The sequence below is a fragment of the Ostrinia furnacalis genome, unplaced genomic scaffold, assembly GCF_004193835.3.
Source record: "Ostrinia furnacalis isolate ACB-3 unplaced genomic scaffold, ASM419383v2 OfSCF1605, whole genome shotgun sequence".
Lineage (NCBI taxonomy): Eukaryota > Metazoa > Arthropoda > Insecta > Lepidoptera > Crambidae > Ostrinia > Ostrinia furnacalis.
This window is the reverse complement of record NW_021131844.1, coordinates 562,757-590,297: the sequence shown is the minus strand read 5'-3', so window position 1 is coordinate 590,297 and position 27,541 is coordinate 562,757. Positions and strand designations below refer to the sequence as shown.

The 27,541-nt window shown below is 40.2% G+C and overlaps 2 protein-coding genes across 8 annotated transcripts; one reads left to right on the top strand and one right to left on the bottom strand.

Moving 5' to 3' along the window:
- Nucleotides 1-8,532: 8,532 nt before the first annotated feature.
- On the bottom strand, nt 8,533-11,717 carry LOC114353090 (coiled-coil domain-containing protein 137). Its single transcript, XM_028304914.1, has 6 exons — nt 11,432-11,717; nt 11,227-11,360; nt 10,871-11,004; nt 10,193-10,393; nt 9,628-9,750; nt 8,533-8,789 (listed from the first exon to the last, which is right to left on the bottom strand). Exons 1-6 carry the CDS (start codon nt 11,506-11,508, stop codon nt 8,574-8,576), a joined length of 885 nt encoding a protein of 294 aa, XP_028160715.1. The 5' UTR covers nt 11,509-11,717; the 3' UTR covers nt 8,533-8,573.
- A 3,182-nt stretch (nt 11,718-14,899) lies between these two features.
- On the top strand, nt 14,900-27,273 carry LOC114353095 (WD repeat domain phosphoinositide-interacting protein 2). Of its 7 annotated transcripts, none has more exons than XM_028304926.1 (8): nt 14,900-15,279; nt 16,671-16,832; nt 18,589-18,679; nt 19,747-20,283; nt 22,175-22,296; nt 22,918-23,075; nt 25,160-25,219; nt 26,799-27,273. In XM_028304926.1, exons 1-8 carry the CDS (start codon nt 15,203-15,205, stop codon nt 26,972-26,974), a joined length of 1,383 nt encoding a protein of 460 aa, XP_028160727.1. In that variant the 5' UTR covers nt 14,900-15,202; the 3' UTR covers nt 26,975-27,273. The 7 variants fall into 7 exon arrangements, with proteins under 7 accessions (XP_028160727.1, XP_028160728.1, XP_028160729.1 ...); XM_028304927.1 differs by having other exon boundaries at nt 14,902-15,279; nt 26,838-27,273; XM_028304931.1 differs by lacking the exon at nt 26,799-27,273 and adding an exon at nt 25,637-25,866 and having other exon boundaries at nt 14,908-15,279.
- The last annotated feature ends 268 nt before the right edge of the window (nt 27,274-27,541 follow it).

The window sequence follows — 27,541 nt, the reverse complement described above, 5'->3', positions numbered from 1 at the left end:
ATAACATATAACTTAGAGTCAGGTGGGCAATAGAAACATATTTTTTGTAAAAACTGAAAAAGTCAAATTAGGAGAAAACTGAGCGAGATTTTTACTACTAAGTACGTAAAACAAGTGATTGGGTTCGATTCCTGCCTTAAGCATTATTTTCGATATAATATTGTTGTTATATTACTATAAAACAAAGCATACCTAAACTAGCTCACAAAAACACATAAATCATATAATTATTGTGCCTGCGTACATGCATCCGACATGTCGTTACTCGTTATGTGTTAAATATGGTAACAAAAAATACTAAATGACTAATTGCTCATCTTTTTGTCTTATTTGTTTTAAATAACGTTATTGCATTTTTTAGGCTATGATTTAAAACAGCAGTTATTTGTTAGTAGTTAGTAATCGTCATGTAGTCGTAGACGCCATTTTTAGACAATTAGGGTGAAACTTTTTATTAATAAGGGGGTTAATGCTTTATGATAGTCATGGCGGTCATTCTAATGTCACTTCTCGTGACATTAGAATGTTATTTTTAAAGAACATTAGTATTGCACAAATTACTAATAGTCCCGTTAACCCCTCGTGATGAGCTTGTGGCATGAGTAGGTTCTCCACAGTAGTCCAGAGGCGCGACGGGGTTCGAACCTCTATTCCTCGGATCACTAGTCGGCCAGTCCGATACCTTATCATTGAGCTATAATCACCCTAATACCACCACAGCCGCCATAATTTAAATTAAATTTTAATTCGCTCTAAGCATTCTCAATTACATTTTTTTTCAATCAAGGCAGCCTGCGAAGTTATTTGTACACCTGAGTTTGCTTTACAGTGACGAAATATATAGGTAGCAGATTGTCGCAGAGCGCACGGGCAAATAATCACGTGCTGATTACTACAAAACAAAACCAAATAGCTCATCACATATTATTGTGTCTTAGTCATAATGTGATAATAAATATTAATGGTAAACACTCTACACTACAGACAGACTACCGTATGTAAGTACCGTGTATGGTAATATGGTACCGAAAGTAAAGTAACTAACTAAAAGTACAAAGAGCGTGTCCGAAATTCCGAATACACTGCTTTTATCATATTTTTTTAAATGAAAATGAAATTTATATTCAGCGACACAAAACAACACCAATAAAATGAAAACAAAATTAAATACAGTAGTTAATGTGACTTTGTTCTATACATATGTATCATTTCAGTTTTGAAGATAAAATGGATAGTCAATGCGGTATTGTTCTCTCACCACGCGGTATTTTCCTAGCAGAGAGGTGTGTCACCGCGACCGGGCTGACAAGCTCAAAGGTAAACGAAGCAAATAAACAAATCACTTGCAATTACACCTGAAACGACGGAAAATTATGTACTTAGGTATGTACATTACGAGGAAAAACACTACACGCTTGACAATATTGAGTGATCCATCAGACGACATTTCGATAAATAGGAAAGTAGGCAGATAAGCAACGACAGTGGTTACTAAATCCATGAGTTATCTTTTTGACAGTCCAGGGTTTTACATGTACATTGTACATACTTACTTACCTACCTGAAAAACACTCGATAACCGAATACTATAATAATAATAAACTTTTTTATGTTAAATTATGTCTTCATCAAGTGAGTCCTGAACACGTTTTCCAAATCCGAATTCCAAAATGGATTCGATGGAACCTGCTTACGGGAATAAGTGCCGCCTCCATTGAATCCATGAATAAACAACAGAACTAAAAATCTATAAATATTCTATAGTTCCAGTTATATCAAATTTAGGTACCTCTACATTGGCACATTTAAACCTCACACGGAGGTTTAATTGCCATTAACGCAAAAGGTAACTGAGTATAAAGAGTACCTACCTCTCTTTATATACCTAAATCCAAATAAAATACTGAATTGCTTTCACGTAGCACATTAACACAAGAAATTAAAATAAGTGAACCCTTAACTCAGGGCATTCAATTTCGTTTATCCTAGGTACATATTATAATTATATTTCCACAACGACAACGACGGTCGTAAACTTTCGCCATTTAATGCTCTGATTGTTCCATCCAATATTATTGTTTAGTTCTCAATCGTGACGTCTCTGAGCTGAGCACAAAGATGAATTTAATTAAAAATATTACACTACAACCTTGGGACTATCTATTAAAAAATATAATCTAAATGTCAATTAACGCCATACTGCTAATGGGGCAAAGTGAGCTGCCATTTTGTACGTCCATAAGATACGGAAATGGTGCGGTGCAAAATGAGGAGCTTGTTGCTTTTGATTCATTTCTATTGCTTTTGGAGTGCTATGCTACCTACTGTTTATTGTTGTTGCAATGTTTATAAGTACCTATCAAGTTGCCAGCATATCTAGTTAGACCCCGTTTCTAAATAATTAGTGTGAATAGCAGTAATATTTTCATGATTATTTCCATCACACCATAATCCTCGGAAACGGCTGAACCGATCTTTATGAAATCTTATACGTAAGCATGTTCGGTAGCTCGGAGAATTTATCGTAATTTATTTTTTATACTCGACCCCTAGCTAGCTAGATGACACTAAGGGTTTTTCACTTGTATGAAGTCGCGGGCACAGCCCGTTATAATACATACTGTATGAAGTGCGTCACCATCGGTATTTTGACCAGGATAACCGCAAGCAGTTATCAGAGATCGAAAGTACCGCGAACATCTTATCCTCATGACCACCTATGACGCCAGCGAACATTCCTAAACCGCAAAACACCCCTCACAAACGGTGGGTTTCCTGAACGATTTCATTTACCTACTGCTTACGAATCAACGTCACAATTCAAACGGATATTTGAGCACTTCAATGTTTCATTCTTCTTACGAATGGTATAATACAGATAAATAGCTCGACGTTTGCTCGTTTGCCTCCTANAAAAAAAAAAAAAAAAAAAAAAAAAAAAAAAACGTTTAATTCGTGAAAGGGTGACACTATAACATAATCATGTTAATCATAGTTATGTTCCAAATAGATGCTCTAGCATATTATAGGTACTCACAATACTCACATTTATAGCAATGGTATAAGAATACACTCATTAGTATAAAGTGAGAAACAATTCACGGTGCGGTGGTATGAAAAGTAATTTTTCTTTGAAGTGTTGAACTTTTTTCTCTTGGGGAAAGTATTGCATTTGAGCCGTAGATTCAATATTTTTGTTTGATCTTACAATGACACCCCGTAAATTATTTTTTAGTCTTTTTCAATTTTGTAATTTAACAAATCTAGGCTTTTTACTCGAATGCGTCAGAAGAAGGGTTATGTTTATACTTCATTCGTGAGCACGGGCAAAGGTGACAGGTGTTGTGATATCAGCCGCAGTTTTCCTCTCCGCAAGTCACAAGATCGACTTGGCTCATTGTGCGCAGGTAAATTGCCACTTTAGAAACCGCACGAGGAGTCCATTCCAAATCCTACGTTTATGATTTATTGTCAAATATGGTGTTTTATCTTTGTTTCCTTTATTAATCTTACAGATAAATAACTAATTACTTAAGTACCTAAATAGTTTAAATTAATAAGGGTAAAAGCTATTCCTCCGACTCCTTCAGAATTAGCTCGCCTATGTTTTTTTAATACGTCATTGTCAAATTGGGTAGGTAAAGAATCAAATCATAAGATTTGAAAAGTTATGATGATTAGCTGTCCAAGCGAACTTCGTAACGCCAATAAAAAGTTGTCTTTTCATGTCTTTTAACTTACCTATCTATAAAATCGTAATATTAAGTTCTGAACGTATCCTGATTTACACATATATCAGATCATGAAAAACATAATATGGTTGTTTTTATCCCGGTATTTTGAAAGCGGGACACGCGCTTAATTTTTTTTTTGTAACAGATCGAAATTCAGATTGGATACGCCGCAGGAAAAGCTAGTAGGCTACCTGTGCTTTATTAAATACACACGTTTCAGCCGAGATCAGTCAAAGTAGAGTCACCTAGTAACTACTAATCCCTACCATGTTTCTGACCATTTTCACCATATTGAGAAAATAAGATAGAACTACATAATGTATTTTTCGTACCTTGGCTAGGTACTGAACTTATGACATGATCAGCAGGATAGTCTGTTACTTTAGATGTTTCATCACATTATCTTCTCAGCAAGAGATAATTATTGAGAGAATAAAGAAATTAAGATATAGTGTCATATCGCAACGTTATTGGGAAAGATTAATTAAAGTCGATATCAATAGATTACATCATCTGCATAAAGATTTATCATAATGTAATTGTGGATGTATGTGTAATTAGGATCACTGACTGAAACATTTCATAGACAGAGACAGGAGGAGACAGGAAATAATTAACGCAGGCGTGCTGACTGTTCAGTAAATAAATAACAAATTGTAATCTCTCTGACCCCACGACATGATCACAGCCAGTTCTTGCACTGTTCCGTCGCAGCCCTAATGTGAACGCATCCGTCATCGAATCAGGAAGCAACTTCACCGATTACTTAGTTTCTGTCAAAAGTCTATAACCACACCGATTGGTAATGCTGGCGTACAGGCTAAATAGCTCTAAATTGACCAACGTGGGTTTCTTGCGAGGTTTTCCTTAACCGTAGGGAATTTACAAGGCTTTAAAATCTTTAACCTGATATGAAACACACTTTAAGGAAAATTTAAATCATGTGACCGTTTCTCTTACGTAGTCGTCGTACCTAAAATTGCTTAAAGGTTTGAGTCGGTTTAATAAATCAGTGAAATGGTTAGTGCAGGTTAGTGATTTTATACGCCCTGTTTGTAAAAAGGCCCTTATCTCTTTTGAATTTCAACGGAAGTAGGTAAACGTGTATTTTCAGTGATCAGCTAAGCATACTTCTTTGTTTAACTCGAATTACAGACCATGTAGACACCAGGTACATTTAAATCTTTTAAATTTATTATCTTTTAAACTATTTAAATCATTTAAAGCTTTTTGTAGAGTAGGTATCTACAACAACATTTTGTAAAAACTTGATTTTAAAAGTTAAAAATGAGTTTGTCTTTAATTACTAATCAGTCGACCGTTTGGTGTGGTGGTTCTCAAACGGACTACTATGCCTAGAGGTCCCGGGTTCGATTCCCGGCCGGGCAGAAATTGAAACTTACGTAACTAACGTACTTAAAAAGTATTATATGTAGTATATCCGTTAAGCTAGCACCCATAGCACAAGCATATTTTAGGGCTAGATAGCGCTGTGTGAAATTGTCCAAAGATATTTACATATTTATTTATAACTAGCGGCCGCCCCGCGACTTCATACGCGTGGATCCCGTTTTACCCCCTTCATCTTCATTTACAGGGCAGATATGTACCATCCTAGACTGCATCTCACTTAACACCAGGTGCGATTGCGGTCAAATACCTGCCTTGTCTAGCATTAAAAAAAATCTATCTTACGCGGTTTAGATTTTTTCATACAAATGTTTTTTCCCGCTAACTCCCGTTCCCGTGGGAATTTTGCAATATCCAGTTGTATTCCGGAGGTAGCGGGTTCGATTCCCGCACAGTAAAACATTTGTGTGCATGAACATATTTGTTTGTATTGGACTGGGTGTTTTCTATGTATAATAAGTATGTATTTACAAAAAAAAGTATTTAAGTATGTTTATATCCGTTGTCTAGTACCCATAGTACAAGCTTTGCTTAGTTTGGGACTAGAAGCGCAGAGTAAAATGTCTAAGGACATACAGGGTGTTAGGTAAATGGGTATATGAGCCGACACTAGCCCATGTTAACATGGGCATATAAATGGTATGGTGAAGTCAGAAATTTGATATCATAATTTTATTTTTTAAAATTTTCATATAAAATAAATAATATAAAATCCGATTTGTATGAAAATTAAAATAATGAAAATGAAGATATCAAATTTCTGACTTCACCATACCATTTATATGGCCATGTTAACATGGGCTAGTGTCGGCTCATATACCCATTTACCTAACACCCTGTATATTTATTTATTTATTTAACTAAGCTTTAAGTTTACTAAGGTACCTGCATGCCAAATTTCAAGCGTCTAACTTAAGCGGTTTAGATTTTTCATACAAAAGGATTTTTCCGCTAATTCCCGTTCCCGTGGGAATTTCGGGAATTCCTTTCTTAGTGTACCTCCACGGTACCTAAGCTACGTCCCTTCCAAATTTCAAGTGCCTACGTTTAGCCGTTTAGGCTGTGCGTTGAAAAAATGGCAAACTTTCATCACGCGCCAAATACAGGTTGTTGACGCAGTTTCGATCATTTCGCTTTGGATAATCGTAGGTCAACTTCCTTAGGAGTCCGATTACGACGAATGTGTCCTCGGGGCGTTGCTCAAACTAAACACTGTCGCATAGACACGTTTTAATGTGAGTCATAAGATGGCTCAATAAATTTCATTTTACTACTGCGTAGATTTCGGAATCAAGTGACTGAATTTTCCCGATAGCCTTGAATGGCTCGGTTAACAATAACAACCAGCTTTTAGCAAATCATTATTACCCGATTAATAGTGTTGTTGATATCTACCTGCCTACTTGATTTTAAATTAAATTTTCAAAGTTTAGATAGGCACGCAAAATTCCATTTGATAACTTTGTTTCAGCCCACGTTTGAAAATTTGCACGTTTCTACATCAGTATCAAAATAGATTCTAGGCAGGGCTGTAAAAGACGCGGAATTAAGTACTACCTATAACCGACGGGAGTTTCAGCATTCGAACCCGCCCAGTAATGTGCGGTGGACCCTTAGACTAGGCGCAGACCACCGATTTTTAGTTGGCCGATAGTTGGGCCCGATTTAATTTTAAATTTGTATGAAGAATCAGCCAAATCAAATCGGTGTAATGTGCGCACTTCCATACATGCCCATACTGATCAACTGCCCGACTAAACTATTGGCCGACGAAAAATCGATGGTCTGCGCCTAGACTAATTAGTCGCCTCTGTAAGGATGAGTTTAGATTTCTTACTTCCATGACTTAATTAATACCAAGCCTTTACCCAACATTCGTTATGTAGGTTATTGTTCTATTTTACAAGCAAAAGTTAGTTAGTGATGTGATTACTATTACAGTTGATCCCTTTCTGAGTTGATAAGTTTGCTATGACCTTTAATCTATAACCTATTTATTGATATCGTTTGAAAGAGCTCGTGAAGCACTTTTAGGATCAGTAACGATCGATCACTTTTACCATATCTTGTACCTACCTATAGTTTAGAAATAATTGAGTGAGATCATTTATCGTTTCCACCCTGTATAGTGACGGCAATTTCTGTCTGCCTTCATGTAGGTACAAGGTACAAGCGTACGTCATCATGACAGACTCATAACTACTGATTACAATGCCTAATAAAATGTATACAGGTCATTTAGAGACCATATCACACATAATTTTATATAAAAAAATCTCTATTGTTTTAAACCACTTTTTGTACTTATTCCACGACGACGCGTGTTGCATATATTAATAATTTGCCTAGTTGCTCAGCTTATGTTATGACGTTTGTGACCTTATATTAAATGCAACCGCCAGTTATTAAATTCATGTAAATAATTTGTAAACAAAAACAAAAAAATCGTTGCCAAAATCTTCCCAATTCTGTTGTTACGATGTTTCCTCGCGTTGATTGTCACGTGTGAATGATTTCGTTTGTGTTGTATTTTCTTCGCAGCAGCCGTTTTTGGTCTTCAAAAAGTTCAAGTAAATCGAAAAATAGGATTCGATAACAAATTCATCAACGCCTTTTATGAAAATCATAGCAATTTGAATGATCCGAGCCTCAAGGAAGTTATAAAATACTAGTTACTTATAAAGACTTCATTAAGTCATCGTATGAAAATGGAAATTAATTCTAGGTTACTACTGTGTGTATCAATCGATTGTCGGTACTATTAATAATAAATAAGCACTAATAAATAAGGCAACACACATCACGCTCGAAATAAGTAGTCACATCCATGTGACTTTAACAGCGTTCCCATTATTGCAGCTTTTGCTAAGAAGAGTGACACCGAACATTTATTACTTTGAATTTATGCTAGTCATTTAATCAAAATAGATATAACTTTGTAATTAGGTAATCGTGAAAGAGCGAAGGCACTTAGAAGAGGCGAGAATTTCATTCGCCAGAAGGGTACCTGTACGGGCGGGAGGCAGTGGTTGTGAGGCACCGCTCCCGTGCCCGGGATATGCGGTCAGGAAGGGAACTAACTCCTTAGTGAGCCTAGAGTCCCTATTCCCTAAGACACTAATGCCCGTTTTCACCATTGATCCCAAATTTTTAAGTGACCCCTTGAAAACAATATTCCTGTTGTGTTACCATAAGGGTCACTTAAAAATTAGGAATCGATGGTGAAAACGGGCATAAGTCCCTAGAGCCCTAGCCCTGCCTAACAATAGATACTTAAACATAATAAGGGTGCGATAGGAAGGAAGCCGCCCAGGGCAGCAGCGTCAGGACGGCAGGCAGGCGGCGGGGACAGCAGACGACGGTCGTTCGTAAAATGCAATACGCCATATTTATGAAATAAATGTATTTATTGTTCCGATAAAATGCTTCCTACTGCGTCCTGTTTTTGGCGTGCGCTGCCTTGATCTTGCGGTAGGCGTCGACGGCGTCCTGGCGCGCGCGCTCGCGGCGCATTCGCTCGGCGGCCGGCAGCGCGCGCGCCTTGGTGCCGCCCGCCCCCGTCCCGTCCGCCCCGGCTGTCCCGCCCGCCCCGCCCGCCCCGCCCGGCGCCAGCAGCCGGCTCAGCAGCAGCTCGCGCCGGCCCGGCTGCGGGGCCAAACAGATCGTATACCAGCCCGGTCATGCTATTCCTTGACTAAAATTTATTAGATTCACATTTTGTTACTGAGGAGAGGACGTTTTATGGACAGTTTTTATTTCTTGTTCGTTTTCGAAAGTCGAATTAGGTATGTGAAAGCATTATTTATAATTAAAGATGTTCAAATTCAAATCTAAATAAAAAAAAACAGTTGATGACATTAGAGAACGGAAACCATATTTTATAGGAAAACAGTTAACCGCCAAATTAAATTACAAGGTTAATCGACAAAGATTTGTTAATACAAATCTTTGTTATTATAATTAATAGACTTAAAAACTGTATTAGAGAGATGTTAATAAATATTTGTTACTGTACTTATACTTATTTGTTATGAATATGATAATATAACAATGATAAGATCTTTCATACTTCATAAAAAAAAAAAGTATTTTACCTGACCGTTGAATTTGCGATTCTTTTTGTGAGCGATATGAATTCAATACTTCACTTTCATGCTTTTAGATACCATGCAGCTAATAGGAACGCAAGTCAAACCGAACGTGATGTGCTTATGCCACTCCGTCAAATTATTTATTTATTTATTTATTTATTAGGTACACCAACAAAGTCACATACATAATTATACAGTTCATACATTTTAACATGGTTTAACACATAAATAATAAATTAAGCTCGATCAGCGCTTGCTATTATCAATGCGGTAAGTCAACGTCACGCGTTTCAGTACAACTTTAAAACGAGGCAAATATACTTAAACTGCACAGAATTTGAAAGGAAGAATTATCACAACGTTAATGAAATGAAACAAAAGCGTGCACTCACCCTGGCGGCGCCGGGCGCGGCGGGGTTGCGGCGCGCGCGGGGCGGCGGCAGCGCGGGCGGCGCGTGCGCCTGCTCGCCGAAGCGCACGCGCTCGTACACCAGCTCGCGCCGCTCCTGCGCCGCCTGCAACACAAGGGAGATGCGGCTCATTATATTCATCGTCGTTTCCAGCCGCGGGACGACCACCGCTGAACGTAGGCTCCCCCGATGATTTCCACAATGGCCGGTCGGTGGCGGCCTGCATCCTCATTATATTATTATTTGTTTATTCGATTATGGTGTCGTAGGATTCGAGAGAGGGGGTTCAGTTGAGATGTGGCACTTCGCTGAGACCTCACACAGACTTCTCGATAAAATTTAAAGCTATGCTGCACTGTCCTATTTCATTCGCCTACATTCATTCACGTTTAAAAATACCTCACGGTCAACGATACAACACATAAATATTCAACTCGACACAAATTTTAGAAATTGGAACGACACCACTGAACGTGCCGCTTCGCTCCCTACCAAGAATTTTTAATAAAACGTACTTAACATTATTTCCAATAACAAAAACACATACTTCAGCCTCCCTCTGCTCCTTGGCCTGCTTCTTGAGTGCGGCGCGGCGCGCGCGCGAGCCGGCCGCCTGCCCCGCGCCCGCCACCGCGCCCGCGCCCGCGCCCGCCCCTGCCGCCGCGCGCTTGCGCTTGCGCTCCCGCCGCCGCCGCTGCGCTTCCATGCGCTCACCTTTCACGTCATCCGCTTCCGTCTCTAATTCTACCTGAATGTTTGCATTAAGTATTATGTTAAACCCTGGTTTTCCAAAAATAAATATTGTATTTCAAGGTTTACAAGGGACCGAGCGAGAGTTTCTTGAGCCTAGGATTTTTGTTATACAAATACTAATAAACATGTTTGTTATACATATATTTATATTAATAAAAGTTACATCCTAGTTGAACTCTGTCTTAAATTGTCATTTAACATGGAAATGTCATTTTAATCCAGTGTTCATCCTAGGTGTAACTTTTTATTAATAAGGGGGATAGAGAGAAAAATAAAATTTTCTTTTCATGTCTGCTGTTCAAAATTGTCTCACAATCGAAAACATATTTGACACTTCATTAAGAAATTGAAGTTGTAACTTGTTCATTGTTACTAATATCGGCTAATTGAGCAGAAATGAACTTATATATAGGTTTCTAAGTTGTACTGAGGTTCAAATTAGTATTATTCAGACTAGTTAAGTGAAACTTACTGGGTAATCTTCCTGGTCTATGGTGCCATGTAGTGCTCTGATAGCATTGTTGATGCGGAGCGAGAATGACCGGCCAGTTTCACCCGGAAGCTTCTTCATTTGAGAAATGGGGTTCTTGCCTCCTCGTGAGTCACCTATAAGGTTAGCGATTACATAATTTATTGACCTACATATTTTACTGAAACAACAAGAACAACAGTTTTCAAATGCCAATTACATTGAATTGTAATTATTACCAAAAAAAATTATTAATCAAGTTACAAGAATAACCTGCATATTGGTCAAACTCACTAATTGAGGAATAAAAAGTAAATCAGCTGTTACTGAGAAAGGAGAGTAAATGAAATACATTATACTTTGTCGCTGGAGATTGGCCCGCCTCGGCTGCTTGGTGCGGGGCGCGTCGCGGGCGCCGAACAGCCGCAGCAGCGAGCGCGGCACGGGCTGCTCGTCCGGATCCTTCGGCGGCGCATTTATCTTCCCCTTCAAACTTCAATATAAACGTTTGTAACTTTTTCACTAATGGTCATTAACAAATCCCACTTTTAAAACCACCTTTACCTCTGTAAACGTTTTGCCTGTTGCTGCAGTGGATCTTTCACACCACGATGTTTCTTCGCTGGTATTTTACGACCCATAATTAATTTATTCTTATCACTTTTCTTAGTCCACAATGATGTTTGTAGGGAAGAAACTACACACAATTTTCTTGATTTAAGTCAAATCAGTTACTTATTATCAATTTATAAAGATTAATTTGTGGTCGCATTTGTTGGTTATGTTGTTGACTAATTTTGACATCTGTGATTTTGACAGTTAAAGTCACTAAAGTCAATCTCAAAATCAGCTGACTGACAGTGTGCACTTAAAAAAAATGTTTTAAAAAACCTTTACAATTTAAAATAAACCTCCTTTTGGCGCAGTCGGGTAAAAAACTTTATTTAATACCACTTTACACACAAGAAAGAGAGTTACCAACTTCATTTATTTGTAAAGAATACTATGAATTCGTATAGTGTATCCAAACATTAAATAATGTCATGATAGAAAATGTCACTGGAGCAAGCAACCAATGAGAAGAACGAAACCTTCCGATTGTTTGTGGTGCAGTCGCAATAGTTTTTATTAACGATCAAAACGGACAAACCTATTGTTATTTTTTTTTATTTATCAAAAAGGTTTCTGTTTATAACAAACAAAAGTGGGTCTGAATTAAAAAAAGAAATTTTCAAAGATACCTATTTATTGTTTCTTGTCAATTAACTTATTGAGCATATCTATGTTTTTAACATCTTCCACCACGAACTCACCAGTTTAATCTGCTGTACTTATGTAAATCAGAGCCCCGATTACGATAACTTTTAACGTTTCCAATCCAGACGCGCTTCATCGATTCTGCGATACGATTGGTCAAAACAGCTGACGTACGCTGTTGAACGACCAATCGTATCGCAGAATCAGATGCCAGATTTTGTATGGAAGGTGGCGTCTTTTTTTTTTCGCGCGGCCATCGACCAAACCTTATTTTTTGATTTCAAAATAGTGTAATAAACCAAACTTACTATGACATGTATACCTCTAAACTCAGTCTGAAGTTCTGAACTGAGTTACGAGCATTAGAAGTTTGATGATTCTACATACTAGATTTGCTTTCTGCGCGCAAGTTTTGTAAGAAATTGCAACAAAGTAGTGACATTGTATGTGTAAAAAAACAATATCATCCATTATAGGCTCCAGCCATCAGTGTGGAGCAGAATCAGCGCAATAAAAAAAGACGTCACTATTTTGTTGCAATTTCTTACAAAACTTGCGCGCAAAAAGCAAATCTAGTATGTAAATCATCAAACTTCTAATGCTCGTAACTCAGTTCAGACTGAGTTTAAAGGTAATGTTATAGTAAGTTTGGTTTATTACACTATTTTGTAACCAAAAAACATGGTTTGGTCGATGGCTGCGCGAAAAAAAAGACGCCAATTTCCGGCATTGTCTTTTCATCAAAATCGGTTCAATGGTTTTGGCGTGAAAGAGAGACAGACAGAGTTACTTTTGCATTTATATTAGTATAGATTAGTATTAAAAAAATAGATGTTTATGAAATAGAATTGAAATAGATGTTTTATAGATGTTTACCAATCACTCGACAGTTCGACACACGGTGGGCTGATATTAGAGCTTCATAGACTTAGCGTCGCTCAAAAATCAAGTGCCTAATTTTGAAAAAAATAATATGCCAATGTGTTCCTTTACCAAAAAGGAATATTTTATGTTATTTAACGTTTCTTGATAAAGTTATTATTTAATAAGTTATTGACAATTTCCTTTTTTTTGTATGGAGCTCAACATTTATTTTTATTTTATTCGTTATTCTTAAGCTTTCTTAAGAAATTGACTTTTGTATTATGTAATGCATCATATAAGCTATGTTATCACCAAGTGTCGCATTTCGGAAATCTTCGGAACATTGTCATTTTGGACTTTAAAATAAAAAAAATAAAAAAATTAAATAACCGCCAAATTTTGTAAAAATAACTACGCCAATGTGTTCCTTTGCCAAAAAGAAATATTTTATGTTATGTAACTTTTCTTGATAAAGTTATTATTTAATAAGTTATGGACAATAATTACTTTTTTTTTGTATGGAGCTCAACATTTATTTTTATTTTATTCATTATTCTTAAGCTTTCTTAAGAAATTGCTTTTTTTATTATGTAATGCATCATATAAGCTATATTATCACCAAGGGACGAATCCCGGAAACCCTCGGAACATTGTCATTTTCGACTTTAAAATAAAAAAAACGAAAAAGAAAACTGCTATGTTATGTACTTTCTTCCGTACTACCCTAACGAGGTGAAGAACTAAGCGCGTTTTTTATAATGGTGTTCCCAGGAGGCCTAATCCACATGATTACTAAGGTTACTAAAATATAATACCTATTTGTTTTATGGAAATTAAGCCAGTTTGAAGTTAAGTTTATTGGTTAGACTCAAGAGCCACTTTCTGAATCTACAAAAGTAAAGCTTTCTATCTCAGTATCAGCCTAGACATCAAATTGATCATTTATAGTGGACTTTTTGGTGGTGTTGAAAACCTTTCTTGATGGCAATTACGTCTAAATTATTCATTTATTTTGATATGACTTTACAAATATCACATCGCTGGTTGTGTAGAGCTGCCATTTATCAACATTGAGTTATAATGTAATATTACTTCAATGTTTATCAACGATATTATTTTTCTATCTATCAAGTGAGAATCAGTTATTACGAGATTGTTTTGCTTCCAGAATTACGATCTATTAAATTTTCAAATTCCGCGTCCATTAAGTTTTTTTCATTGATAACATTAGGTCGANCAATTTCTTAAGAAAGCTTAAGAATAACGAATAAAATAAAAATAAATGTTGAGCTCCATACAAAAAAAAAGGAAATTGTCAATAACTTATTAAATAATAACTTTATCAAGAAACGTTACATAACATAAAATATTCCTTTTTGGTAAAGGAACACATTGGCATATTAATTTTTTCAAAATTAGGCACTTGATTTTTGAGCGACGCTAAGTCTATGAAGCTCTAATATCAGCCCACCGTGCGACACACACAGATATAATCAGTGTTGCTAGAAAATAATAAGTGTATTAGTATTACCGAAACAATTACTACGGAGATAAAAATAATAATCATAAATGCTAAAAAAAAATCAAGCATCAATACTTTAGTCGCACTATCATGGTTGCTTTATGAACGACAGTGGCGCCCTCATTTATTTTCGACTCTTTTAAGTCGCAAGACGTAGGTATACTTCCATGGTCTAACTTAACGTGCCTACAATCGGAACGTCTTAAGTTAATGCCTAAAGTCCACGATTCTGGAACGTCAAGAGGCAAAAATCAAAAACTAACGACCCAGTATTGATAGTAGCGCCCTCCTGTAAATGTCATAATTTTATGGATGTCCAATCCAACGTGGCAATAATCGAAACTATCCAGTGTTGATAGTAGCGCCCTCCTGATCCTGACAATGTTCTATGGTTTAGTAGTGACAGACAAAAATTTTTTTATGTCCCAATTTGTTCCTTAGTAAACGGCCCTTCGAGCAAGGCGAGGAGTGTGTTTGTGCGATTTGTGTTGTGCGGGAGGGGGCTTGTTTTTAGTAGCAAGGTCGTTCTTTGTGTCAAAAAATCTACTTCTTGTGACGAATAATTCATTTTAAATATTTACTTGTTAATATAGTGACTGACTATTTTGTGTTCAATTACATAGTTCATAGTGCGCGTATGTTGTGTAGCAGCTTCTAAGTTTTAGAACAATCTGTTTACTCGGAACGCTCCAATGAGTTTGGGAGGAGGTCAGAACTCTGAGGGATCAAATGCAGGAGGAATATTCGTTCAATTCAATCAGGATTGCACGTAAGTAGAGAGGGATGAAGGTAATATATAGTGTTTTACGACACTAAAGTGTAGGATACTAGATTAAGAAACTATGCAAGGTAAAGCTAGACTAGGGCTCAAGGTTCCTTGTAGTTGCGAAAGCGGGCATTGTCATTAATTAGCAATATCACAGGAGCTTAGAGCGCGGGTTCGGGCCCAGCGTTAGCGGTGATGCAATATGTCATTGCCAACAGTGTCGTAACCAAGCGTGATCCTCGGCCATATCTCCGCTAACAGCTGGCGTAAACAAACATGGCGTCTCTTGAACCTTGTCATAATGTTTTGTTAGCATTCGGCATTCGCTGTATTTACGGCTTCTCATGGTGATTTTATCAAACAGAACAAAGTAATGTAGGTATGATCACAACAAAAAACTGGCCCAAATTCCTTCTTCAGTATTTTACTTCTCTGTGTATTAACTCTTTGTTCTAAGCTAACAGCATTTCATTTAATTACACTTTTCTTTTTGTTTTAACTTGTATTAATATGCATGACCTAAGTGCATGACTAATGCACAAATTGCATCATTTTGTCGACCTCAGATGCAAGAATATACAAAAGACACAAAAATACCATGCCAAAGCCTACTGCTTTGTTGTGGAGGAACATGCCTAACTAATGTGCTTAGTCTGAGACTCATCATTATTATGATAAGTTTATTGTGATTGTTTGGATTAAGATGCACACAGAGGACTTACATAATATTACCTAAACATTGTTACTGCAAATCTGTTATTATTTGCTAAATAGGTTATTTTTGATGATTTCAGTATGTTACAGTAATTTTGAATGAATATGGACTTTGTATGTATGTCAATTAAATCACAATAATGCATGAAACTGTAAATTGTTGTTAAGTCATTTAGAACAATGTATTCTAAGAATTATGTAGCTTTGAATTAAATTAAAACTCTGTCCTCATGTCATCATATTTTGGGACACTGGACTTACCTAATTTAATAAGTATGATAGGTCTTAGGTCAATACCCTAATGCTCTCAGAATTAGATCATTGTAAGTACTTTTTATGATTAATGTGGCATTAAAAATACAAAGAGAAGCCTTTTGTCACTTTATAAATAATGTATGTGTACCTACAGTGTGTTATTAAGTGGTTTTTATACTTGGCCAAATAAAAGTTTGATTCTACTGGCAGCTCAAATGCAATAACTTTTTCCAAGAGACCAAAGTTCATTTATATTTTTAAAAAACCTTTCCATATAAATTATCATCAGCTATCAGTCAATAGTATGATGTAGGTTTAAGTAATAGTAATTGTATTTAAGTAGTAGAATCAACAATAAAAAGTAAGATATAAAAGGTGGCACTTATCATCTTGTACGTAGCTCTGTTTTTTTTTTGTTTACGTAGGTCCCTGGTAGCAGGCAGCAGCAGCGGCTACCATCTCTTTGCGTTGACCCCTGACGATGGCATTGAAGAAATTTACGCAAGCCGCTCCGGCCAGGACACATGCCTGGTGGACCGGCTTTTCAGCAGCTCATTGGTGGCGATCGTCACGGTATCAGCTCCCAGGTAAGTCTTTGCTGTGATGACTTTTGTAAATATCGTCTGCTTAGTTTTATTTCAATTCATCGTCACAATGAATGTGATATAATTATGTCACATTAATGTTAGAGTATAGTATAACCTCCTCCTTTTTTTGAAGTCGGTTAAAAATGGCAAGTGAGAGCGGGCGCGGCGGGCAGCCCCGGGGCGGAGTGACGCACGAGCTTGTTATTACTATCGGCGCATCACCGCTAACTGCGCAACGCCGCAGCTGATACGACGCACGCGTCCGCGCGTCACTCGCTGGCCGGGCCCTGAAGAGCGGTCGATGCACGCTCCTACGCGTAACGCTACCGATTACGATTTCGATTGCATAGGTACATACATGTACAATAATTATGCTTGTATGTATAATATAATTTACGTTGAGATTTCAGACAACCTATTATTACCGATTTATAATTTGGCTAGGGAGGGACCAGATGGTGCTCATGTCATGGCCCACTTTCCCAAGTTCAGTGAAAAAATACATTCAATAACTGGTAATAGGTATCAGGCAGGTTTCGACTTTTCAATCGTCTTAAAAAAAAGATTCTCAATTCGATTGTAGTATGCTTTTTGTATTAATCATATTATTTATTAAACACCACAAAAAAGAAACAAATACACAAAAAGAGACAGTACCTACAATTTAGGCGCCCTTATCGCTTTTAAGCGATGTTGTATGTTTTTTATTTTTTATGACCTGCACGGCATGTGTATTTACCACGACCAGAGTAAAGGCTGGGAAGCAAATTGCAGTAGTGTCTCTGCACTTTTTAAGTGTGTGATACAATCAAATTAACAATATTTATTCGTTGTGAACTCGTATAAGTATTTAGCCTCAAATTCTATTTATCGCCGCGTGACCCTCAATAACTGCGCTGCAAAACGCCGTAAAGATAAGTATGTTAGTCATAGTTTGTTGTGATAATAAATTTAATTTGGTTTTGAACTGCGATTCGAGCTGGTTTTGCTGCACGAGCGTAGAGTATTGTAATGAGGTGGTCAGGTGGTGTAAGCGCTTTTTGTCGTGTTACGTGGCGGCCTCGTTGTGTAAGGGAGAGCCGTCGGCCAAGTTCACGTCCGTCCGAAAATACTCGGCTCCCGCGACAACCGCACTAAAATTAGCAATTATGCCGCGACCTCCGCTGCAGAGGTCGCCGCGTCACCACCCCGTTGTCCGGAGTACCCACACGGCCTGGTTATTGGAAACTAAACCAATAATTTTTGTATCATTTGTCAATAATCAATAACAATCCCAAAATATGAACATTGAGTGCATCAGCGCCGCGCTGTCTCGCCGGCCGATGCCGCCTGTTTCCTCGAGGAAGTCAAATTCCGCGCGCATTGTTATGGCTTGGCCTTCTTCACCTGTTCTCCGATTAGTTTGGTGGTCATTTATAATGTTCCTGTAGCACCATCTAATAAGCAAAGTTTCATTCAGCAAATTGATGGGACAGTGAAATATTCCTTAACAGTCAGTTATTTACAATTTGGTGGAAGGTCCTTGAATTTACATCATCTTTAAAAATGTATAAGTATCACTCGCGCTGGCACAAATCCCATTGTTTAGGAATTGTTTGGCTCGTTCTCTAGTTCCTGCAATAAAATATTGCTATATATTATCGAAAAAAATACTAAAACATGTAAATAGTAAGCTCATTGAATGTGTTCGTATTTTGCACATTATATTATTATGCCCCCCAATCCCATTGTGATTTTTTGTTTTCGTTTGCCGCAGGAAGCTGATCGTGTGCCACTACAAGAAGGGCACGGAGATATGCAACTACAGCTACAGCAACACGATCCTTGCTGTCAAGCTGAATCGATCTGTGAGTACTGGAACCATTTTCTCGCCACCTTCAGAATACAAAAATTAGCCAAGTGCGTGTCGTGTCACGCGCAGGGTTCCGTAGTTATCCGTCGTTAACACAATATATTTCAGAAGCAAGCAATTACTTCATCATAAAGTCACTTTTAAATATTTTTTTCTAAGAATTTTTTAAGAAATTTTATAATTTAATGAGTTAAATGACTATTACTTTTAAACTAAAATTTTTAATAATTTGCAAACAGATCCCTACATGGAAAAATAGTCTTAGAAACCTCTAAGCCATTTTAAAAGACCTATCCAACGATACCACACACGATGGGGTAAAAGATGAAAAAAGCGATTGTGTAACTGTAAATGGCTAAGTAGATATAATTTTTCATTATTTGTATTGGTTGCTATTGGTATTCCTAATAAAAAAAAAACAATAATAACATATTTCACATGGGTGAAGCCACGGGCAAAAGAAAATAATATACTCTAAATAGTTATCCACAATGCCGCGATCAATGGTCGTAATTTGATGTAAAAGAAAAATCCAGACAGACTTACTGGAAGCGATTGTTCAAAACGCCTATTTATTTATACACAAATGACAGGACATTATTGATAAGCTGTAATCTTGCTATTTAATTCATATGCAGTTAATGGGAAAATAAAGACATGTTGATTTTCTGATAATGAAAGCATACAAAGCATCAACATACTTGCGTTATCTCAGACAGATAGTGACATATTAACTTACTTTTCAATGAAGATTTCTTACCTTGAACTTGCACCGAATGTAGATGAACTTGAACCATGTTGAAAATTATAAAGAGTTGCGAACTTAATTTTAGCGGCGTTCGTCATAAATGAATATTAATTTATAAACACGGAACGAACTCAAACAAGGTCCGAGAGTCCGAGCGCGTATCGCCCAAAAGTTTCCGACAAAGATCGATAGGTGTGATCAAAGGAAACTAAAATATAATCGAACCGGAGTCCAGTTCGATCACCCAGGTCTTCTCGTCCACGGGTGATCAAAGCGGAACAGACCGATCGAAACGGCCCTCGCTTCGTCCGCAGAGGCTGATCGTGTGCCTGGAGGAGTCGCTGCACATCCACAACATCCGCGACATGAAGATCCTGCACACCATCCGCGACACGCCGCCCAACCCGCGCGGGCTGTGCGCGCTGTCGCCGTGCGTGGAGCACTGCTACGTGGCCTACCCCGGCTCCAGCGCCGTGGGCGAGGTGCAGATCTTCGACGCCGTGCACCTCAACGCCAAGTGCGTCATCAGCGCGCACGACAGCCCGCTCGTGGCGCTGGCCTGGAGCATGTGCGGCCGCCGCCTGGCCACGGCGTCCGAGCGCGGCACCGTCATCCGCGTGTTCAGCGTGCCCGAGCGCGCGCGCCTGCACGAGTTCCGGCGCGGGCTCAAGCGCTGCGTGTCCATCGCCTGCCTGGCCTTCAGCGCCTGCGGGCTGTACCTGGCCGCCACCTCCAACACCGAGACCGTGCACGTGTTCCGCCTGCAGGAGGGCGCGGCCGGCGACGACGCGGGCGCGGAGGAGGCGGCCGCGCCCGACGCCGCCGCCACCTGGATGGGATGGATCTCACAGGTCAGCGGTACACTCATAATAAATGTTTTCATTATTTATAGCCTCTATACAGGGTGGAAACGATAAGTGATCTCACTCGATTATTTCTAAACTATAGAAGATATCGAAATACTGGTTACTGATCCTGAAAGTGCTTCACGAGCTCTTTCAAACGGTACCAATAACAAGTTACAGAATAAACGGGATCTATCCGAAAATTCAATGTTTCCAGCTTCCATACTAAATGTATGCCAACCACTCAAAATTAGAAGTTTATTTTTTTTAAAACTTTAAATAAACTCGTAAATTGCATTCTTATTTAAAAATATTTATGGAAAACATTAGTTTTAGGCTTTACTTGCTATAAAATTTGCTATAATATTATCAAGAGATAAGTACCATATTTGTGATAGTACTAAATGTATGGAAGATGGAAACATTGAATTTTTAGATTGATCCAGTTTATTCTGTAACTTAATATTGATACCATTGCATAGAGCTCGTGAAGCACTTTTAGGATCAGTAACCAGTATTACGATATCTTTTGTAGTTTTTAAAATTATGAGGTTGTACCAAATGTATGGAAGCTGGAAACATTGAATTTTCGGATAGATCCAGTTTATTCTTTAACCTATTGTTGGAACTGTTTGATAGAGCTCATGAAGAACTTTCAGGATCAGTAACTAGTTTTTTGATATCTTGTATAGTTTAGAAATAATCGAGTGAGATCACTTATCGTTTCCACCCTGTAGATGACCATGTAATTATTAATCCCGTCAAACCCTCGCATTGACCTAACTACGAGGGCCGGCTGATAAGTCCGCGGCCTAAGGTACTTAATGAAATAAAATAAATGGTTTCTATTTTTTATTTTGTAATATAATCTCCCTGAAAAGAAATACATTTCTTAAATCTCGCATACAATGCCTTTTACCCACCCAAAAAATTTTTTTTCAAAATGACGACCAACCGCAGCTTTAATTTCGTTGTCATCTGCATATCTCCGGCCCCGTAAGTCCTTTTTCAAATCGAAAAACAGGAAAATATCGCTAGGTAATAGGTCTTGGCTATATGGTGGGTGGTCAATCTCTGAGAACCCGGTGTCTTTCAGGGCTTGGCCTCGCAACACGTGCGGCGTGAACGGGCGCGTTGTCTTGCGGAAAGAGCAATCCACGTGTCAGTTTCCCACGTCATTTCTGTACAATAGCCTCGCAAACATAAAGAAATATTCTTCAGCTATCTGCCACGATTTAATTCTTTGGTCAGCCGGAACGATTATTTCGACTTTTGACCGTTTCTTTCGCTCAGTATCGTGACAGGGCGGGGGTCGTTTCCACAGGTCTCTCGTCCGTGTTGAAATAGTCGGGCCCATTTTTTAACCATGGTATATGAAGGTCCACAATCCTGAAGAACCAATGACATCTCTTCAAAAATGTCTTTCGGTCTATTTTCCTTCTTTACGAGGAATTATGTCCGCGGCGCGCGGTGTCGAAATTCTGCAAATCTCCAGATTCGGCGGACATGGTGATGTCATTTGTTCGATAGAAATTGAACTATCAGTGCAAACTTAATAAGTGATTGCTTTTTATAATACTACTGAGTGTCGCAACTAGTGACATGAGTAACAAGCTAATTACTCATCGCTAAGTACCTTAGGCCGCGAAATTTTCAGCCGCCCCTCGTATATCTCGCGTCACGAGCGGGTTGACCCGTCGTAACGGTTCGAACCGGCGGTTCTCGGATCTCGAGTCGGCCACCTTCCTCTGCGATAGCCGATACGTCCACCGTTTCTACGTCTACCTCACAATTAATACTTTGAATAAAAAATGGCTTTAAAAGGGATTTCGCCACTGAATAATCGTAAAAAGTCTGCGAAGACACCCTCTCCCTTCACGACTACGTTCCGTTGCAGGCCGTGACGGCCGGCAAGACGTACCTGCCGGCGCAGGTGGCCGACGTGCTGGCGCAGGGCCGCGCCTTCGCCGCCGCGCGCCTGCCCGCCACCGGCCACCGCGCCGTCGCCGCCATCACCAAGTACGTGCCTACACTCACACCCCTCACGCTACACTCCACACACGTTGGCTATATTCTAAACTCTTCGGTATAAACCACACAAAAATCAATTTTTTTAAACGAGTCATCAAATCATACATACTATACTCCAACTTCATACTGGCGCGCCCGAATTCACAAATGTCGTCAAAGGTATTTTTAGTAAAACCGTGCCTTCAGCGCGTGTTTTGCCCTACACAATCAACAAAAACATTTCAACATTCGACGTGTTTTTTACGCCATACGCCACACAACCAAGTCTTCGGTCGAAATGACGTTTCGCTCTATAGCTTTTCGCGCACGTTTCTAATTAATGAGGGTTTTCGCGAATGAAAAATCCGCCAGATGGAAATATGTAGACGCGAGGTCCAAATGCTGCATGATTGGTTATTTTTGACATGACATTGACAGCTATGTCAAAATCCACCAATTACGCAGCAGTCAGACTCCACATACACGTCCCGCCATCTAACGGATCATTCATTCGCGAAAACCCTCATTAAAACACCAACCGAATCGAGAAGCTCCTTTCTGAAGTCGGTTCAAAGCGGGCGGGTCCCGCCGCCACTGTGTGAGTAACGCGCGGCGTGTTGCAACTTGCAGCGTGGCGCGCGCGCCGCGGCTGCTGGTGGCCACGGCGGCCGGCGTGCTGTACGTGTACGCGCTGGACGCGGCCGAGGGCGGCGAGTGCGCGCTGCTGCGCCAGCACCAGTTCCTGCACGCGCCCGCGCCCGCGCCCGAGCCGCACGCGCCCCACGAAGGTACGCCGCCGCCCGCGCCCGCTCCGCCGACCGCGCTCTCACGTCTGCCCTGATTATTATAAGAAACGCTCAAAAACTTTGAATTCTTATATTTACTTGAATTTTGATACTGACATCGCCTCAAAATTATTTCAGTAGCGAAAGTGACGGACGAGAGAGCGCGCGGCTCGTCGTAGAGCCCGTTCGATTGTTCCTTAATTTTTGACAAAATATTATTTTTGAAACGTCGCACGTCGACTTTGATCTGTCGCGATGACGCGTAACGTTGCCACGGTTCGACCCCGTCGACCGAGCCCGCCGCACAGTACGCGGCCCGGCGCGCCGGCCGGGTGCCCTCGCCCGCGCCGGCCGCCACGGCCGGACATGCTTCTTCGTTTTGGTTCTCTCTCTCTCTCTTCTACCGCTCCCTCTCCCGCATCACACATCCTCATACCGGCTTATCATGGTAGCTACCGAAAGAATGACCGCCCGACGATGCGTAGACGGATACGATCGACGCGACGCCCCGACCGAGCCCCGAATGATGCCGCTTAACCTCACGATCATGTTTCGTTTGACACCTTCCGAGCTCATTTACTTTGATTTGTGCAGAGTAATGGTTGAGTAGACGCGCCAAGTGGCGACGACGACGCGCCCGCGCGGCCCGCTCTGCGCTCGCTCGGCGCCACTCTGCGGTTAAGCGTTTGAAGAAGCACATTTCATTTTAGTTATTGCATTCGATGTAATTTTCTTCGGTTCGAAGATTTTCCGTAAAGTTATGTATCAATTGAAACTCATTGTCAAACGCTTAATCTAGAGTGAGTGGACACTCGACTCGTGACAGTATTTGCTACGAATACGTAATATGGCTTTCTTTCATTTCTACTTTAAAACCGCTACAAACTAGTTCAATGCTGAAATATCATAGGCGTTCGTTCGTAATAAACAGTATGCGTTCGTAGAGAGAAACACAAGGTTTTCTTTTTTATTTGCCGACAGTACGGACGGGCTTGTAGTTGATGTAATAAATAGCTAATGTAAGTCTGTAAATACAATATAGTTTTGTAGGTTTATGTTTCGCGAAATAAGCCATAAATTAACGAAGTCAAGCCATACTTGAAGGTAGTCAAAACTAACTTGTGTGAATTGAAATATTTGGCAACATTGAAAATAAAATAATGTAAGAATTACTGACAGCCGTTAATAAATTTATAGTTAATATCATATGGCATTTCAGTACCAATCAATATAAGTACAAGGAAGAAGATAAAATACTCGTACAAATCATTGTGTGTATCAAGCTCATAATATTAAAAACCCAATCGTCAGAAACGCGAGTTTTTTTCTTGTTCTTAGTGATAGGTAGGGTTCTCTCATCGAGTCGAGTGTAGAGCGTAACCCTGGGCCTGATTCCGTAATCGTTCACTATCTTTAAAACTGTTCGTTTATATTTTTCTTTTTACTTTTAGATTACTGTAAATTAAATCTGTCAACTAAACAACCAACTATTTTTGAAATCTTTATTTTGCATTCAATTTGTCTATTGATTCTTATAACAAGATTTTATAAGATACACATTACATACCGTAGAAAGGCACAGTATCCGTACATGAGAATAAAATCTGGTAGAAGTAGATCAGGTAGCACTTTTAGAGATTAAAGATCGTGTCGGAATCAGCGCCCGGGCGAGAGCGCGCCGCGCGGCCCCCGGCCGCTCCGGGCTTCACGGACTGCATACAACTGGCTTACGAGGACTCAGTTTTATTTGATCGGACTTCATTTTCAACGTGACACACTCGCAAGAATCTTTAATTATTAATAATAAAAAGTTTTAAAAAAACTGCCTTCATATTGTCATTTTTGTGAATCGTATTTCACCAAGAAAACTAGCCGCTATCTTGAAACGTTATTTTTAAATTGCGCGTACTCGCAAGCCTCACCGATCTCCGGAGAGCCGGTGCTCTCCTGTAAAACGGACCCTGACCTGAAAGAAACAGGAGCGCAGGCCTTCGGGGCCGCGGCAGGGTCGCCGAGCCAGTTGTAGAGGGCGTGAAGCGCGGAGGCGCCGCTGCCGGGCGCGTGCTAACCTCTTGTTTGGGCAGCAGCGGCGGCGGGCAACAGTTACGCGGGCGCGCTGCGCGGCCGGGACCCCACGCGGATGACAGGTACTCGCCCCTCCCACCCCCCGCCCCCGCCCGCTCCCCACACCGCACACACCGTATGCGGGATACGTGAGTAGACGCATCGCACACGAAAACCTTAATCCGAAATCGTCGGACGATGTGACCGAACACGAATACGATCGAAACCGCATCCTGACTAATATCGGAGGGTGTTTTGAATACCATATTCGATTATAAATGAATAATATGGGTAAAAGTGCTAACCGCTTCGTGTGATGAAACTAATAACTTGGAATGAAAATTAATACACACATGACATACGATCGAAATCGGAACGTACACGCGCACACCCGTGACCCTTCCCCGCTTCCACCCATAGTCGGCAGTCGGGCTCTCGCTTGTCAGTCGTTGGTCGTGCGGCGGCGTGGCTGCAGCGCTGGTAATGGCTGTGTTGTGCAGGCGCAGACCCCGCGGCGCCGGAGCGGTAGTAGGTAGGCGGACACGTGAGTAGCCGCCGCGCCGACGCCCCACTTTTGTTACTTTTGTACCAAATATACACTTTACGCTTCATGTGATGTTTTTGTTCGTAAGTACAGTGTTCCGTCGCGATACCATGTCCTAGATAAAGTTGCGATTTTGAATTTTGGTAAATAAAAATCTTGGAGATTTTAATATCCTTTAAACATAAAAAGCAATTGGGACCAAGAAAAAATAATAAAATATTGTTACCTGAATTTAATTTGATTCTAATACTATCGTCTTAAAACTTTGTTTGACAGAACATAAATTAAATAAGCCAAATGTTGTAATTTAAATTATTAGCTAACAATGTACTGTTAAAAGTGCATTGTGAATTTGGGTTGTAATGTTTATGTTACTTATTAACATTAGTATTTTACAAAATAATTAGGACTCAAACGACTGAAAGACTGAAGCCTTTCGTGCTGGAACTAATTGTTTTAGTTTTAATTTTGTGGATGAGAAATTAATTGAAAAAAAAAATTAACTGCATTAATATTAAAGTGTCTATCCCGCTTTACATTTTCATAGCACAATGGATATTTGATGTTCACTACAAACGTAAGTGTTAATGTTGAATCTGGAGACGCTTTTGGTGCACTCGAGGCATATTTGTTTTGGTAACGTTTCATTTGCTGTGGCTTCATTTTTTAAGTTTATCATTCAAGGTAAGAAGTCCGCGGGTTCGATTCCCGCCACGGGAAGTCTATATCATTGTCACATGTCACTTTAACCACCCAGTACTGCAGGCCTAAGATGCGCGTCGCGATAAGCGATTATAACGCTATTTTATCGATTTTGCCCATACATTTTGACGTCGATAAAAGATATCACGGCGCGCATCTTAGGCGGCCTACTGGTCGGTAACGAGATCGGTTCAACCTCGCGAGTCCGAGCTTCCTTTGAGACTCCTCGAATTTATTATAATAATATAATGGCATATCATTATAATAAATCAACGGTCACCTCGGCCTAAAGCACCCACTCGAGCGCTTCGTGTCACGAAACGACCGCTCGAGCTACGAAGCTCGGACTCGCTCGGCGGACGCGGACTGACCCGGACCCGCCCGGCGACTGACGGGGCGGGCGCGGGCGCGGGCAGGGCGCGCGGGCGCCGGCTGTGAGCGCGCTGTGTGTGCAGAGTCGGAGCGCGCGGCCGAGCTGGGCGCCGCGCTGGACGCGCCGCCGCGCGGGCCCTACGACCTGCGCGACCCGCGCCACTTCCCGCCCATGCGCGCCGCCGACGAGCCCGCCGCCGCCGCCGCCGCCGCGCAGTAGCGCCGCCGCCGGGAACTCCGCGACCTCCTATATTCCGTTCGTTTTTTTTTCATGAGCGAAACCTCAACGTGCGAGCCGTACCTGTCGACCCTCGATCCGTCCTGTGGACGTTGGTCTTTTTATGTAATTGTCTTATAGAATGGCGGCCGTGTCTCCCGTTTTGAGGTTTCACATTATGTATTTAAAAAAACCGTGTGACGCTCAATACTTTGTTCCGTGGATTCCGCTCCTGCTGAATGACCAGAGCCCCGATTACGGTAACTTTTAACGTCTACAATCCAGACACGCTTCATCGATTCTGCGATACGATTGGTCAAAACAGCTGACGTACGCTGTTGAACGACCAATCGTATCGCAGAATCGAGAAGCGTGTCTGGATTGGAAACGTTAAAAGTTACCGTAATCGGGGCTCAGAGCGTGACCTGTTCTTTTTTTAGGGTTCCGTAGCCAAAATGGCAAAAACGGAACCCTTATAGTTTCGTCATGTCCGTCTGTCCGTCTGTCCGTCTGTCCGTCTGTCACAGCCGATTTACTCGGAAACTATAAGTACTACAGTGATGAAATTTG

What these genes read in the sequence shown, in the direction of transcription:
- LOC114353090 (XM_028304914.1), bottom strand. Translation starts at nt 11,508, where the DNA reads ATGGGTCGTAAAATACCAGCGAAGAAACATCGTGGTGTGAAAGATCCA. An exon ending in GGCCAATCTCCAGCGACAAA is followed by an intron (nt 11,005 to 11,226) that starts GTATAATGTATT and finishes CTAACCTTATAG; the next exon opens with GTGACTCACGAGGAGGCAAG. An exon ending in CCGCGCCCGGCGCCGCCAGG is followed by an intron (nt 8,790 to 9,627) that starts GTGAGTGCACGC and finishes TTGGCCCCGCAG; the next exon opens with CCGGGCCGGCGCGAGCTGCT.
- LOC114353095 (XM_028304926.1), top strand. Translation starts at nt 15,203, where the DNA reads ATGAGTTTGGGAGGAGGTCAGAACTCTGAGGGATCAAATGCAGGAGGA. An exon ending in GCCGTCGCCGCCATCACCAA is followed by an intron (nt 22,297 to 22,917) that starts GTACGTGCCTAC and finishes TGCAACTTGCAG; the next exon opens with CGTGGCGCGCGCGCCGCGGC. An exon ending in GCCGCACGCGCCCCACGAAG is followed by an intron (nt 23,076 to 25,159) that starts GTACGCCGCCGC and finishes TTTGGGCAGCAG; the next exon opens with CGGCGGCGGGCAACAGTTAC.